The following is a 12,970-nucleotide window of genomic DNA, read 5'->3' as shown; positions in this document are numbered from 1 at the left end:
CTCTTCAGTAGGTCATATGATTGAGTGTAGTCTGGCCCAGGAGTGTGAAGGTGAACGGAAAGGCTGGAGCAACGAACAGCCCTTGCTGTCTCTGCCGGGCCGGTTCCCCTCTCCACTGGGGTTCTCTGCCTCTAACCCTGTTGCAGGGGCTGAGTCACTGGCTTGCTGGTGCTCTTTCATGCCGTCCCTGGGAGGGGTGCGTCACTTGAGTGGGTTGAGTTACTGACGTGATCTTCCTGTCTGGGTTGGCGCCCCCCTTGGTTTGTGCTGTGGTGGAGACCTCTGTGGGCTATACTCGGCCTTGTCTCAGGATTGTAAGTTGGTGGTTGGGGATATCCCTCTAGTGGTGCGGGGGCTGTGCTTTGGCGGAGTGGGTGGGGTTATATCCTTCCTGTTTGGCCCTGTCCGGGGGTTTCTTCGGATGGGGCCACAGTGTCTCCGGACCGCTCCTGTCTCAGCCTCCAGTATTTATGCTGCAGTAGTTTATGTGTCGGGGGCTGGGGTTAGTTGGTTATACCTGGAGTACTTCTCCTGTCTTATCCAGTGTCCTGTGTGAATTTAAGTATGCTCTCTCTAATTCTCTCGTTCTCTCTTTCTCTCTGAGAACCTGAGCCCCTAGGACCATACGTCAGGACTACCGGGCATGATGACACCTTGCTGTCCCCAGTCCGCCTGGCCTTGCTGCTATTCCAGTTTCAACTGTTCTGCCTGCGGCCCCGAAACCCCTACCTGTCCCAGACCTGCTGTTTTCAACTCTTTAATGATCGGCTATGAAAAGCCAACTGAGAGACCTGAGCCCTAGGACCATACGTCGGGACTACCGGCCGTGGTGACTCCTTGCTGTCCCCAGTCCGCCTGGCCTTGCTGCTATTCCAGTTTCAACTGTTCTGCCTGCGGTTATGGAACCCCTACCTGTCCCAGACCTGCTGTTTTCAACTCTTAATGATCGGCTATGAAAAAGCCAACTGAGATTTATTCCTGATTATTATTTGACCATGCTTGTCACTTATGAACATTTTTGAACATCTTGGCATGGTTCTGTTATAATCTCCACCCGGCACAGCCAGAAGAGGACTGGCCACCCCTCATAGCCTGGTTCCTCTCTAGGTTTCTTCCTAGGCTTTCGCCTTTCTAGGGAGTTTTTCCTAGCCACCGTGCTTCTACACCTGCATTACTAGCTGTTTGGGGTTTTAGGCTGGGTTTCTGTACAGCACTTCGAGATATTAGCTGATGTAAGAAGGGCTATATAAAATAAAATTGATTGATTGATTGATTGATAATGAACTAATAACAAAGAGTGGATTGTCCACAGAATGCCTGGTTCAGAGATTCTTTCAAGTCTTGTCGGTTGTGATGGCTGCTCCTGCCTGCTACGGAATGCCACTACTAGAAGTGGGTCAAAATCAAAGGTTACATTCTGATTGGTTTAGCTAGTCTCCGGAAATTGTTGGACTGTATGTGTGCATTCGGGTGTGTTGTGGGAAATCCGGAGCTCCGACAACACATTAAAACAAACTCAAACTGGATTAATTGCAAGATTTATAGACACACAAAAACACATATGCACACGTAAACACACACACACGCAAACACACACAGATCCACACACAGAAAAAGCTGCCGGGCCTGCTAAGAGTGTGCAGGTAAGTCTTGCTGGTGACCAGGGGGTAGAGGTTGGCTGTCTCCTGGTAGTACTGGCAATGCTTGACCTCCAGGGGGCACTGCTACTGTAGCTCCTCCATCTAAAGACAAGTTAACACATCACCACAATGTTTGAAACAGATGGGGACAAATCCTAACTTCCTCTTCAGTCTAATGTTCACTTAGTCTCCCATTGACATCAATGCATGACTACTTAAGTGTAAGTTAGGATTCTACCATTAGTTATTATTAAATTATGGTAATACTAGTCTATGGAAAAGGATGTTATAACTGAAGGTAACTTGAACTAACCTTTAACCTCAACAGCGGCGTTTACTTTTTCCGATTTTATTATCTGCATGTGTTCCACGGCCTGAGGAGAAGACAGACAAGAGAAGAAGAAGATGTTATCCCACCAACATGGGAGAGTGATGACCCAGTTCAAAAGTGTTTCCAATTTCAAACTGTAGATTAAACGGTGCTCTCTTTTGTTTAGGGTGAGGCAAAGTCACACAATAAACAGTCAAATTACAAGTCACGTATTTATGAAGTTGGTTACCCCTCTAATAATGAAGGTGCTGGATTCCACTGTGTCAAAGCTCCTCTGCTAAGGGGCTGCAAATGCATTTTGTGTCAAATGGGTACGTTAGCTGTTTATGAGTTGTTAGCTGTTTATGCTAACATTTTGTAGATGCTAACATTGCTATGTGCTACTGTATTAGGTTACCTGCTGCAGCTCAGCTTTCTGGGCATTGAGCTTATCCTGCTGCCTCTCCAGCTCCTCCTTCTGTTTCTGTAGATCTGTGTTCTTCTGGTTGAGGTTGCTCTCCTCCTGGGCCAGCTGCTCCTCAAACAACTTAATCTCCTCTTCTGTGTACGCGGGAGCCTGCTCCAGAGTCTGAGGAGGAGGAGAGAAGATGAGATGAGAGGGTAGAAGCTCCATTATTGCATAGCCTCTTAGAGTTAGGATCAACACCATTTCTGTACTCTTGACCACCTCAGGCTGCAGCAGGTGGTGGCAGCCTGTCTCTTACCTCCCAGCTGTCTGGCTCTAAGAACTCTTTCTTGTTTGTGGACATCAGGAACTCCTCCAGGGAGACCAGTCTGTCCTTGTTGGTGTCTACCTGAGTACAGATGAAAGGAAGGCAATGTCAGCAAGTAGGTTGACTGAAGAAGCAGTGGGGCAAAGTCCTGAAAACAGTTGGATGTGTGTGTGTGTGGTGTGTACGGTATGACTCAGTGACCCCATCATACCCCACCCCTCGTGCCAGCTCACCTCATTCATGACGTGTTCCCTCATGCGCAGTCTCTCCTCCTCCATCTCTGTCATGTCATCCTCATCTAGATTGGAGCTGTACATCTTCTCCAGCTACAAAACACACACACAAACACATACTTCAACACTGGGCCTACTCCAGCTACAAAACACACACACACACACACACACACACCTCTTTAGTGAACAGGGCTTCAAGCTCCTGCTCATCAATGTAGGTGTCTCCGTTGGTGTCTGCAAGACATCAAGTATTGTATTTGATCATTTCTCAATAGGCTTCGTTGTGGTTGGTGTGTAATTTGAGACAAGATTATTTTATTATACTTTTGTTCAGTGTTTTCAACCTGTGACTGGCTTCTGGTGTGAACTTACCGTGGAGTTTGAAGAAGGTCTTGGGGTCAAACTCATTTGGGTCCAAACCGTCTGACTCCTTCCAGACCTCTTTCAGCTGGTCCTGACTGCCCTATACACACACACACACACACACACACACACACACACACACACACACACACACACACACACACACACGCACGCACGCACGCACGCACACACACATGCACGCACACACACACACACACACACGCATGCACACACACACACGCATGCACACACACACACACACACATGCACACACATGCTTCACTTTAAAGACTTCAGTAGAACAGTTTATACTGTATATACAGTAACATAGTCTTTGTTAATGTTAGATTAATATCATTGTAAATTCCTAGCAGGTGATTTTTTTTGTAGCCTGGTCCCAGATCTGTTTGTGCTGTGAAGGTATACAGGCTCCAAGAGCCTGTTTGTGCTGTATAGGTATACCAGGCTAGTGAATTTGGGGTTCAGGTAATTTGGGGTTTAATGTCACTGAAATGTCTTTAGGGGGTTGATTATCACGGTAAATGTCTCACAGGGTGGTTGATTTTGGGTTTAGTTACATTATCAAGGTAATGTCTCACAGGGTGGTTGATTTTGGGTTTAGTTACATTATCAAGGTAATGTCTCACAGGGTGGTTGATTTTGGCTTTAGTTACATTATCAAGGTAATGTCTCACAGGGTGGTTGATTTTGGGTTTAGTTACATTATCAAGGTAATGTCTCACAGGGTGGTTGATTTTGGGTTTAGTTACATTATCAAGGTAATGTCTCACAGGGTGGTTGATTTTGGGTTTAGTTACATTATCAAGGTAATGTCTCACAGGGTGGTTGATTTTGGGTTTAGTTACATTATCAAGGTAATGTCTCACAGGGTGGTTGATTTTGGGTTTAGTTACAGTATCAAGGTAATGTCTCACAGGGTGGTTGATTTTAGGTTTAGTTACATTATCAAGGTAATGTCTCACAGGGTGGTTGATTTTGGGTTTAGTTACAGTATCAAGGTAATGTCTCACAGGGTGGTTGATTTTGGGATGGTCTGCGTGTTTCTTCCTCAGCTCTTCATAGTGCTGCTCCTCGTCTTTGCGATGCTCCTCGTCGAGGTTCTTCAGGTGCTCCTTTCTCTCGTGCTCCTTCATCATCTCGTACCTCTTAAACTCCTCGTGGCGCTTCTTGTCGTAGTTCTCCAGGTCACTGGTAGCCTATATATAAACCAGGAAAAAAAGAGCATGAGATTCTTATTCTTTCTATAGCAACCCTAATTTTACCAGGTAAGTGAACATTTTGGTAGATCTGTGTAATGGGAAATTATTTGATTAATTATTTTCCTGTATTTGATTTACTGGGATCTGGATCGATATGTAATAAACCACAGGCGGCCGGTGGCACCTTAATTGGGGAGGACGGGCTCATAGTAATGGCTGGAACGGAATAGGTGGAATGGTATTGAACTCATTAAGCACATGGTTTCCATGGTTTCCATGTGTTTGATAGCATTCCATTTACTCCATTCCAGACATTATTAAGAGCCGTCCTCCCCTCCGCAGCCTCCTGTGTAATAAACATGATTTTATATGCGGGGAGACGCATACAGATACATTCCCTTGGGGAGGGAAACAGGACTTAAACATGTACGTTTAAATACCATATTTAATTAGGTTGTTTTCACTTGTGAGTCTACAATTATCTGTTGTAACTAAGTATGGATGTTCTTACCTTTGACCTGTTTGAACTGCCAGTATCAAATGTCTGTCAGTGTTGAATGTTTGATAGTGATTTATGCCAGAGCTGCGGAAGGTACACTGAAAATGTCTCTGTGATGCGGCGTGATTCTGTAGTCGCTGATGCTGTGACTTCGTACAAGCCTCTCGGGCTGATGTTCACAGAACATCTGGCACTGTCTGATTAATACAGGGTCCTTCTCAGAGAAGGACCGTTAGACATTCCCTATGCTTCTGTTCTGGAGGCATTCTCCCTGAATTCTTGTATTCAACTGGATTCCTTTTGATTGACTTCATTAACGACTGCTCTCCTTTATGTTCACCTGGAAATTCCTATTACAATCTGGAATTGAAATGAATACTATATAAGCCCACTGTTCTGTGTCAGAGACCACTAACAACTAGGGAACGAGACCATTAGAGAAGAGAGTGAGAAAGACGTGACATGTTCTTGATGATTAGTTTTAAGTGCAAATTATCGCCCTCTAAAAGTTTTTTCACCAGACGGAGCACATGTACGTGATGTGCATGGTTAGGGCAAACTTTCCAATAGATCTGCTATTATTCAAACACAGCAAGTTAGCTTTAAGGCTATAAACCCTTTGGGCTGTTGGCTCCAAAAGGATGTCCTCGTTCAGAGAGTTGGATGTCCTCGTTCAGAGTGTTGGATGTCCTCGTTCAGAGAGTTGGATGTCCTCGTTCAGAGAGTTGGATGTCCTCGTTCAGAGAGTTGGATGTCCTCGTTCAGAGAGTTGGATGTCCTCGTTCAGAGAGTTGGATGTCCTCGTTCAGAGTGGATGTCCTCGTTCAGAGAGTTGGATGTCCTCGTTCAGAGAGTTGGATGTCCTCGTTCAGAGAGTTGGATGTCCTCGTTCAGAGTGTTGGATGTCCTCGTTCAGAGAGTTGGATGTCCTCGTTCAGAGAGTTGGATGTCCTCGTTCAGAGAGTTGTTTATTCATTCAAGAGGCAACAAGTGCAGCGCAAACATTTCGGTTGTAAGGCCATTGTCAGTGTGTATTTTTCAGTATAGACCTTGGCCCATGCACCACAAGTTCTGAGCACAGTGGTTTTAAGAACCATTTTAATCATTGTATCATGGTGTAGTGAAGGGTTTCCCAACTGGCGAAATCAGCTCCAAGGGATTTTCATCTGGGAATTCTGTTCCCAAGTATTCCCACACATAATAGAGAGACATGATCATATACAAATGTAAGCAAGGTTTGAAATTATTATGTTTTAGTCAAATACAGTGGAGAAAAAAAGTATTTAGTCAGTCACCAATTGTGCAAGTTCTCCCACTTAAAAAGATGAGAGAGGCCTGTAATTTTCATCATAGGTACACGTCAACTATGACAGACAGAATGAGAAAAAAGAATCCAGAAAATCACATAGTAGGATTTTTAATGAATTTATTTGCAAATTATGGTGGAAAATAAGTATTTGGTCAATAACAAAAGTTTCTCAATACTTTGTTATATACCCTTTGTTGGCAATGACACAGGTCAAACGTTTTCTGTAAGTCTACACAAGGTTTTCACACACTGTTGCTGGTATTTTGGCCCATTCCTCCATGCAGATCTCCTCTAGAGCAGTGATGTTTTGGGGCTGTCGCTGGGCAACACAGACTTTCAACTCCCTCCAAATATTTTCTATGGGGTTGAGATCTGGAGACTGGCTAGGCCACTCCAGGACCTTGAAATGCTTCTTACGAAGCCACTCCTTCGTTGCCCGGGCGGTGTGTTTGGGATCATTGTCATGCTGAAAGACCCAGCCACGTTTCATCTTCAATGCCCTTGCTGATGGAAGGAGGTTTTCACTCAAAATCTCACGATACATGGCCCCATTCATTCTTTCCTTTACATGGATCAGTCGTCCTGGTCCCTTTGCAGAAAAACAGCCCCAAAGCATGATGTTTCCACCCACATGCTTCACATTAGGTATGGTGTTCTTTGGATGCAACTCAGCATTCTTCGTCCTCCAAACACGACGAGTTGAGTTTTTACCAAAAAGTTCTATTTTGGTTTCATCTGATCATATGACATTCTCCCAATCCTCTTCTGGATCATCCAAATGCACTCTAGCAAACTTCAGACGGGCCTGGACATGTACTGGCTTAAGCAGGGGGACACGTCTGGAACTGCAGGATTTGAGTCCCTGGCGGCGTAGTGTGTTACTGATGGTAGGCTTTTTTACTTTGGTCCCAGCTCTCTGCAGGTCATTCACTAGGTCCCCCCGTGTGGTTCTGGGATTTTTGCTCACCGTTCTTGTGATCATTTTGACCCCACGGGGTGAGATCTTGCATGGAGCCCCAGATCGAGGGAGATTATCAGTGGTCTTGTATGTCTTCCATTTCCTAATAATTGCTCCCACAGTTGATTTCTTCAAACCAAGCTGCTTACCTATTGCAGATTCAGTCTTCCCAGCCTGGTGCAGGTCTACAATTTTGTTTCTGGTGTCCTTTGACAGCTCTTTGGTCTTGGCCATAGTGGAGTTTGGAGTGTGACTGTTTGAGGTTGTGGACAGGTGTCTTTTATACTGATAACAAGTTCAAACAGGTGCCATTAATACAGGTAACGAGTGGAGGACAGAGGAGCCTCTTAAAGAAGAAGTTACAGGTCTGTGAGAGCCAGAAATCTTGCTTGTTTGTAGGTGACCAAATACTTATTTTCCACCATAATTTGCAAATAAATTCATTAAAAAATCCTACAATGTGATTTTCTGGATTTTTTTCTTCTCAATTTGTCTGTCATAGTTGATGTGTACCTATGATGAAAATTACAGGCCTCTCTCATCTTTTTAAGTGGGAGAACTTGCACAATTGGTGGCTGACTAAATACTTTTTTTCCCCACTGTATTATATCTGTTTGGGCTTCTTGCGGTCAATTTGCAGTCTACAAATTATATGTAATTATGTTCCGGCACCTCGACCAGCCGCTCAATAATTTTTTTGGGCCTGTGGCTGAATCTAGTTGATGATCCCTGGTGTAGTGTGTATGGATAACATCCTTACCGATTTAATAAGCTTATCCAGGTCATCCACTTCGAAGGTGTGTGGGTTCATGTGGTTCATGTACTCAAACTGCTTGAGCAGCGCCTTGTGGTTCATTTCTGTGGGGAAAGAGGAGAGAAGGATCTGATTAGGAGGGAAACTAATACTTTACGATTTAAGTGGTTACAAGTCCCTTGCTGACAACTGCTGACAAAATGGAGGCTGTATATGATGAGGTAATTGTGCAGTTACAGCTGACGTTTATCCACAATTCAATCATTGTAATTATACTGTATGTTTGTAATAAATGATAGTGACCTTTAGTCTGAAACGTTGTATATTAAAATCCCCTCTTAACAATAATGAACTAGACACACCATTTTGACTGATAATACCAAGCAGTTATTGACATTGTGGACATTGGTAGTGCAATGCAAAAACATTGCTAAGATTTGAGTTTTTTGATGACCGACTCTCGACTGCACGTTAGCTTTGGCAGTGACCACAGCTAAGTATTTCTGGCAGTTCCAATGTAAGCACAGACTTGTTTGAGTGCAAGACCATGCTTGTAGTAGAACCTCAACCCCGCTTGTAGTAGAACCTCGATCCCTCTTGTAGTAGAACCTCAATCCCTCTTCCCAAATGTGTCAATATAGACATTTCACAACATTTTACTATTTACTTGCACAATAGCCTCAAGGCACTTCCACTTTCCTATGTGACAGACTATATCAAGCGTAGAATGTTGGTGGTGCATTACATCATGTCCTGTCAAGTGGACAAACATTCCTGCTCATAAGTTGACGGCCAGTTAGACAGGAAATGACATATTTGAATAACAGATAGACCAGCGTACCATGCCTTCCCTCAACGTCTTGTTTGGCTTTGATGAGCTTCCGTAGCCTGTTCACCTCCTGCCTCTTCAGCTCGTCCAGTTTGGTCCTCACGTGATGGCCGACAAAGTCCAGCTCTTTGGCCAGCTTGCCTTGCTGCTCAGAAACAAAAGCAGCCAGAGATTTTCGAGGGCCAATAACAATCAAAGGAAACAAACCAGGCTAGCTGGATTGTGTTCATTAGGGCACGGAACGAACAACAGCTGAAAATGTTTTGCAACGGGAAAATAAAATGAGCATTTCCTATTGGACGAGTACAAATAGCCCCTCCCTGCAAATGCTATAGCTGCTGGGGTACCTTAATGTCCTCCATGTCTGTATTGTGGAGCTTCTCTCTGAAATGCTGGTCCTTCTCCAGGAAATCAATGACTTCCCTGAGGTAGCGGTCATAGTGAAGCCCGGTGTCCTGAAACAAAAACCCAAAGTCCAAATCCACATTGCAGTATGTAAATTGACAGAGGGGAGAGGTTTACATTGGATTCACATGTGGCCTATGGTATGTCTAGACCTCCTTCCATTTCCCGGAGTGATGTATTTCTTTAAGAGCCTTTCCTCTTTCTGGCTCAGGCTCCAAGAGCCTTTACTTTTTCTTATGCGTACAAATAGCCTCAGTGCAGTGGGCAACTGGGAGGAGGTTCTCCATGGACTTTACAGTGTCCTAAACAGCCTAGCTTAGTCTGAAACCACGTTTCCATCCACAGATTTTATGCAAGAAATACCGTATAAAAACAAATCACGACAGCTGTGATGGAAACAGGTAGTGTCAGTACAATTTTATAAATGCCGACAGATAATTTGTTCGATCGACATGGTGGGATCTTTTTTTTGTTGGTAAAATTAATTATGCGAGAAATGGCAGTGGAAACGCCTTTATGCGCAAATATTGATATAATAACCATCATATCAAAGTAAACTTGGAGTCACGCAATTATATGGTGTGTGGTCCTCCCACTACGACTGTAATCCAGGCTCTGTCGCAGCCGGCCGCGACCGGGAGACTCATGGGCGGCGCACAATTGGCCCAGCGTCGTCCAGGGTTGGGGAGGGAATGGCCGGCAGGGATGTAGCTCAGTTGATAGAGCATGGCGTTTGCAACGCCAGGGTTGTGGGTTCGATTCCCACGGGGGGCTAGTATAAAAAATATATATATAAATGTATTCACTAACTGTAAGTCGCTCTGGATAAGAGCGTCTGCTAAATGACTAAAATGTAAATGTAAATGTAATAAGTTATGATGAACTGCACAGGGGGTTGAAAGTGCAAGGTGATAAACTTGATGCTCCTTTCCAATAATTAGTCTCGCTCTTTTATTCATAATAATCTCATCATGTAGGCTACATTCACACTATATTTGCGAGCTGTTGGCTAGAGCGCAGGAGCCAATACCAGAGTGGGCACATTCGCTATATAACGCAACATTTTTTTGTGACAAGACCATCAGTAGAGTTGAAAATGCAATGGAAACCCATTTAACTTGTAGTTTTAATTCAGTACATGGTAATTTAACCACAATAATTATTTTTATGTGCACTACGTCATCACACACAGACTATCTGCAACAAGTCAATTTGATGGAAACACATCTCTGTTGGGAAAATGCGCATATTGTTTTTATACGTATTTTAGAATATTCACATGAAAATCTGACACCAATTGGATGGAAACCTAGCTAGTCTCAAAATACTGTTTGACAAGTATTAAACATCACATCTGCTTCCTACACAGTCATTATATCGTATGCATCAAATCGCACATAGGTACTGCAACACACACATACACTCCACTCACCACACTCTGTGGTGCCTCCAGTTTCTCCTCTGGGGTTTCCACTTTAGTCTTGTCCACAGCGATGGGCACTGCTTCCACACAGAACCACAGGCTCAGGGGGAGCACAGCGTAGCGGCAGAATGATTTACTCCATAACATCTGTGTACACAGGAGAACATCACCAAGCTAAGGTTAATCATTGACTACATCAACAGCTGATTCAAGAGAAACTATGAGAAATGGCTAATGGTCAAATAGACACATTTCATACTTCACAGTTGGTTAAATGAAATGACACTAATCTACTATTTCACAGACAGAATGGCAAGATGTACAGCATCTATTTGAGCCTATAGGTAAGTCATTGATATTGTATGTTTCCAATGGAGCTCTTTAAGTATAGGGCATATTAAATTACTAAATGTTTCATAGGTAATATGAACAAACAGGGTTATACTGAACTGTTCTTCAGTAAACATCACCCTCTTATGGTAAGTTCAATGTGGGCGATGGTTTTGGAATCAGTGAACCCACACCCACTCCTCCCCATTGACCAATGTGTTGACAAATTCAAGAAGTTTAATCTTAATCTCCACAGTAACCTCCACCAGAAGAAAACCGTGGCGACTGTGCCACTCATGTCTCTGTGGGATAAAAGGGGTGTTCCGCTAGGTTGAAGAGATCTTCAACCTACGTGTTCAGTAGGACACATTTTGGAACGTTCAGATATGTTTGCCAGAACAAAAGTGCCTCTCTGACATGTAGAACAAGAAATCATGTTGGCTCTATTCATTGCATTTCTATCTGCAGTGTTCGACAACGTTTAGCAACTGAACATAATATGCCACTAAGCAGACGCTTTTATCCAAAGCGACTTACAGTCATGCGTGCATACATTTTTGTGTATGGGTGGTCCCGGGGATCGAACCTACTAACTGGCGTTACAAGCGCCGTGCTCTACCAGCTGAGCTACAGAGGACCATAGCCCAGTTCTCTTGGGCTTTGACACCTGAAAGAGAACCTTGTCAACCTGTTTAGATGTAACATCATGACCACATCAGCAGCAGCCAATAGTTTTGCACATGTTCTGTTACATCTGTTATCTAGCCATCTAATTTGACCAGGTTCATATTGTGGGTATTTCTTGATAATATTCTAATGAGCTCTGTGTACGATATACAGGTAGTAGCATAATAACTAGCTAGCTAGGTACTGAAGTGTTGAACAAGTATGCTGTGGATAGATGATAAGCATGCATGATGCAAGTCGCATCTCCCTCCAACTGGCGATCTGCAACTACAGAACTGTCATTTGTCCATAATAGCATGATAATACATTTAATTGAAAAGCTAAGAGAAACAGAAACTTACTTTGACAGTAGACCCTTTTCAGTTATTTTCTGTCACGTTGAGCTTTTGAAACGTTTGCTATAATTCATCCAACCCTGGAGACAATTCGAAAAGACTGGAGTCTGTTTACAGCTGTCATGCACTTTACACCGGTCAGCCTCTTCCTAGTAAGACCAACCAAACCCCTAATTGCCATGGTAACGCCCCGCCCCCAACCATCACCATTGGGTAAAAATGTTCTCTTTGCTCTGTGAAATAGTCGCGTTAGCAGCCAGTTGGGCAGAAGTAGTCAGTCAAATTGTTTCCTCAAAATTGTTGGTCAAGGTGCTGTGAAGCAAGATGTACGTGGCGTTTACAAACCTGTGTAAACCAAGAAGGTGGAGTTACATCAGAGCCGAAGAGATGCTGAATTGGGACGTGGTCCAACCCAATGGGTCCAACTCATTCCAGTCTCAGCTGTTGCCTGTATTTGAGTCATTCTGTCAGTCAAGAATTACAGTAGACATTTGAATACAATGCACAGCCCTTAAAATGTAAATGCCTTAGAATTTGTCATGTCGCGTGTGTGTGTGTATATATGTGTGTGAGAGAGAGAGAGAGAGACAGAAACGGAGAGATTTTATTGAGGATAAGGTGATACAGCTATTGCTAGTTATGTTATTTGAATAAACTGTTCTGTTTGTTATTTTTTCATAGTAGTCAACTCTCAAGCTCAATAAAAAAATCTGACTACAAATTGATCATACAAAATAAAATGACTAACTATTCATATTGTTTGTGAACCTGAGGACAGTGACACCAAATAGCCCATCACGCATAAATACAAAAAGTATAATCAGAGATTTAGATTACATCAACATAAGAGCGTCTGCTAAATGACTTAAATGTAAAATGTCCAAAGATTTTCCAGGATGATTATTTTTCCTTTTCATCTTTCTGTTTTGTGCCACATGGTG

General features: G+C 43.4%; 1 protein-coding gene across 1 annotated transcript; it reads right to left on the bottom strand.

Annotated features, from left to right (window-relative positions):
- Window positions 1–1,522: 1,522 nt before the first annotated feature.
- Window positions 1,523–12,163, bottom strand: LOC121540714 (nucleobindin-2-like). The gene is made up of 13 exons (XM_041849757.2): window positions 12,036–12,163; window positions 10,687–10,824; window positions 9,197–9,304; window positions 8,862–8,994; window positions 8,027–8,124; window positions 4,312–4,497; window positions 3,290–3,380; window positions 3,093–3,151; window positions 2,918–3,010; window positions 2,676–2,765; window positions 2,369–2,539; window positions 1,954–2,014; window positions 1,523–1,742 (listed from the first exon to the last, which is right to left on the bottom strand). Exons 2-13 carry the CDS (start codon window positions 10,822–10,824, stop codon window positions 1,630–1,632), a joined length of 1,341 nt encoding a protein of 446 aa, XP_041705691.2. The 5' UTR covers window positions 12,036–12,163; the 3' UTR covers window positions 1,523–1,629.
- Between the last annotated feature and the right edge of the window lie 807 nt (window positions 12,164–12,970).

This window comes from Coregonus clupeaformis, chromosome 26 (genome assembly GCF_020615455.1).
Source record: "Coregonus clupeaformis isolate EN_2021a chromosome 26, ASM2061545v1, whole genome shotgun sequence".
Taxonomy (NCBI): Eukaryota; Metazoa; Chordata; class Actinopteri; order Salmoniformes; family Salmonidae; genus Coregonus; species Coregonus clupeaformis.
The sequence above is the reverse complement of the archived record's forward strand: the minus strand, read 5'-3'. Positions and strand labels throughout refer to the sequence as shown.

Bases quoted from the DNA above. Each gene is read 5' to 3' on its own strand.
- LOC121540714 (XM_041849757.2), bottom strand. From the start codon at position 10,824: ATGTTATGGAGTAAATCATTCTGCCGCTACGCTGTGCTCCCCCTGAGC. The intron at 4,498-8,026 runs GTAAGGATGTTA...GTTTATATATAG, and splicing joins TGGATAAGCTTATTAAATCG to GCTACCAGTGACCTGGAGAA. The intron at 3,152-3,289 runs GTAAGTTCACAC...GATGTCTTGCAG, and splicing joins GACCTTCTTCAAACTCCACG to ACACCAACGGAGACACCTAC.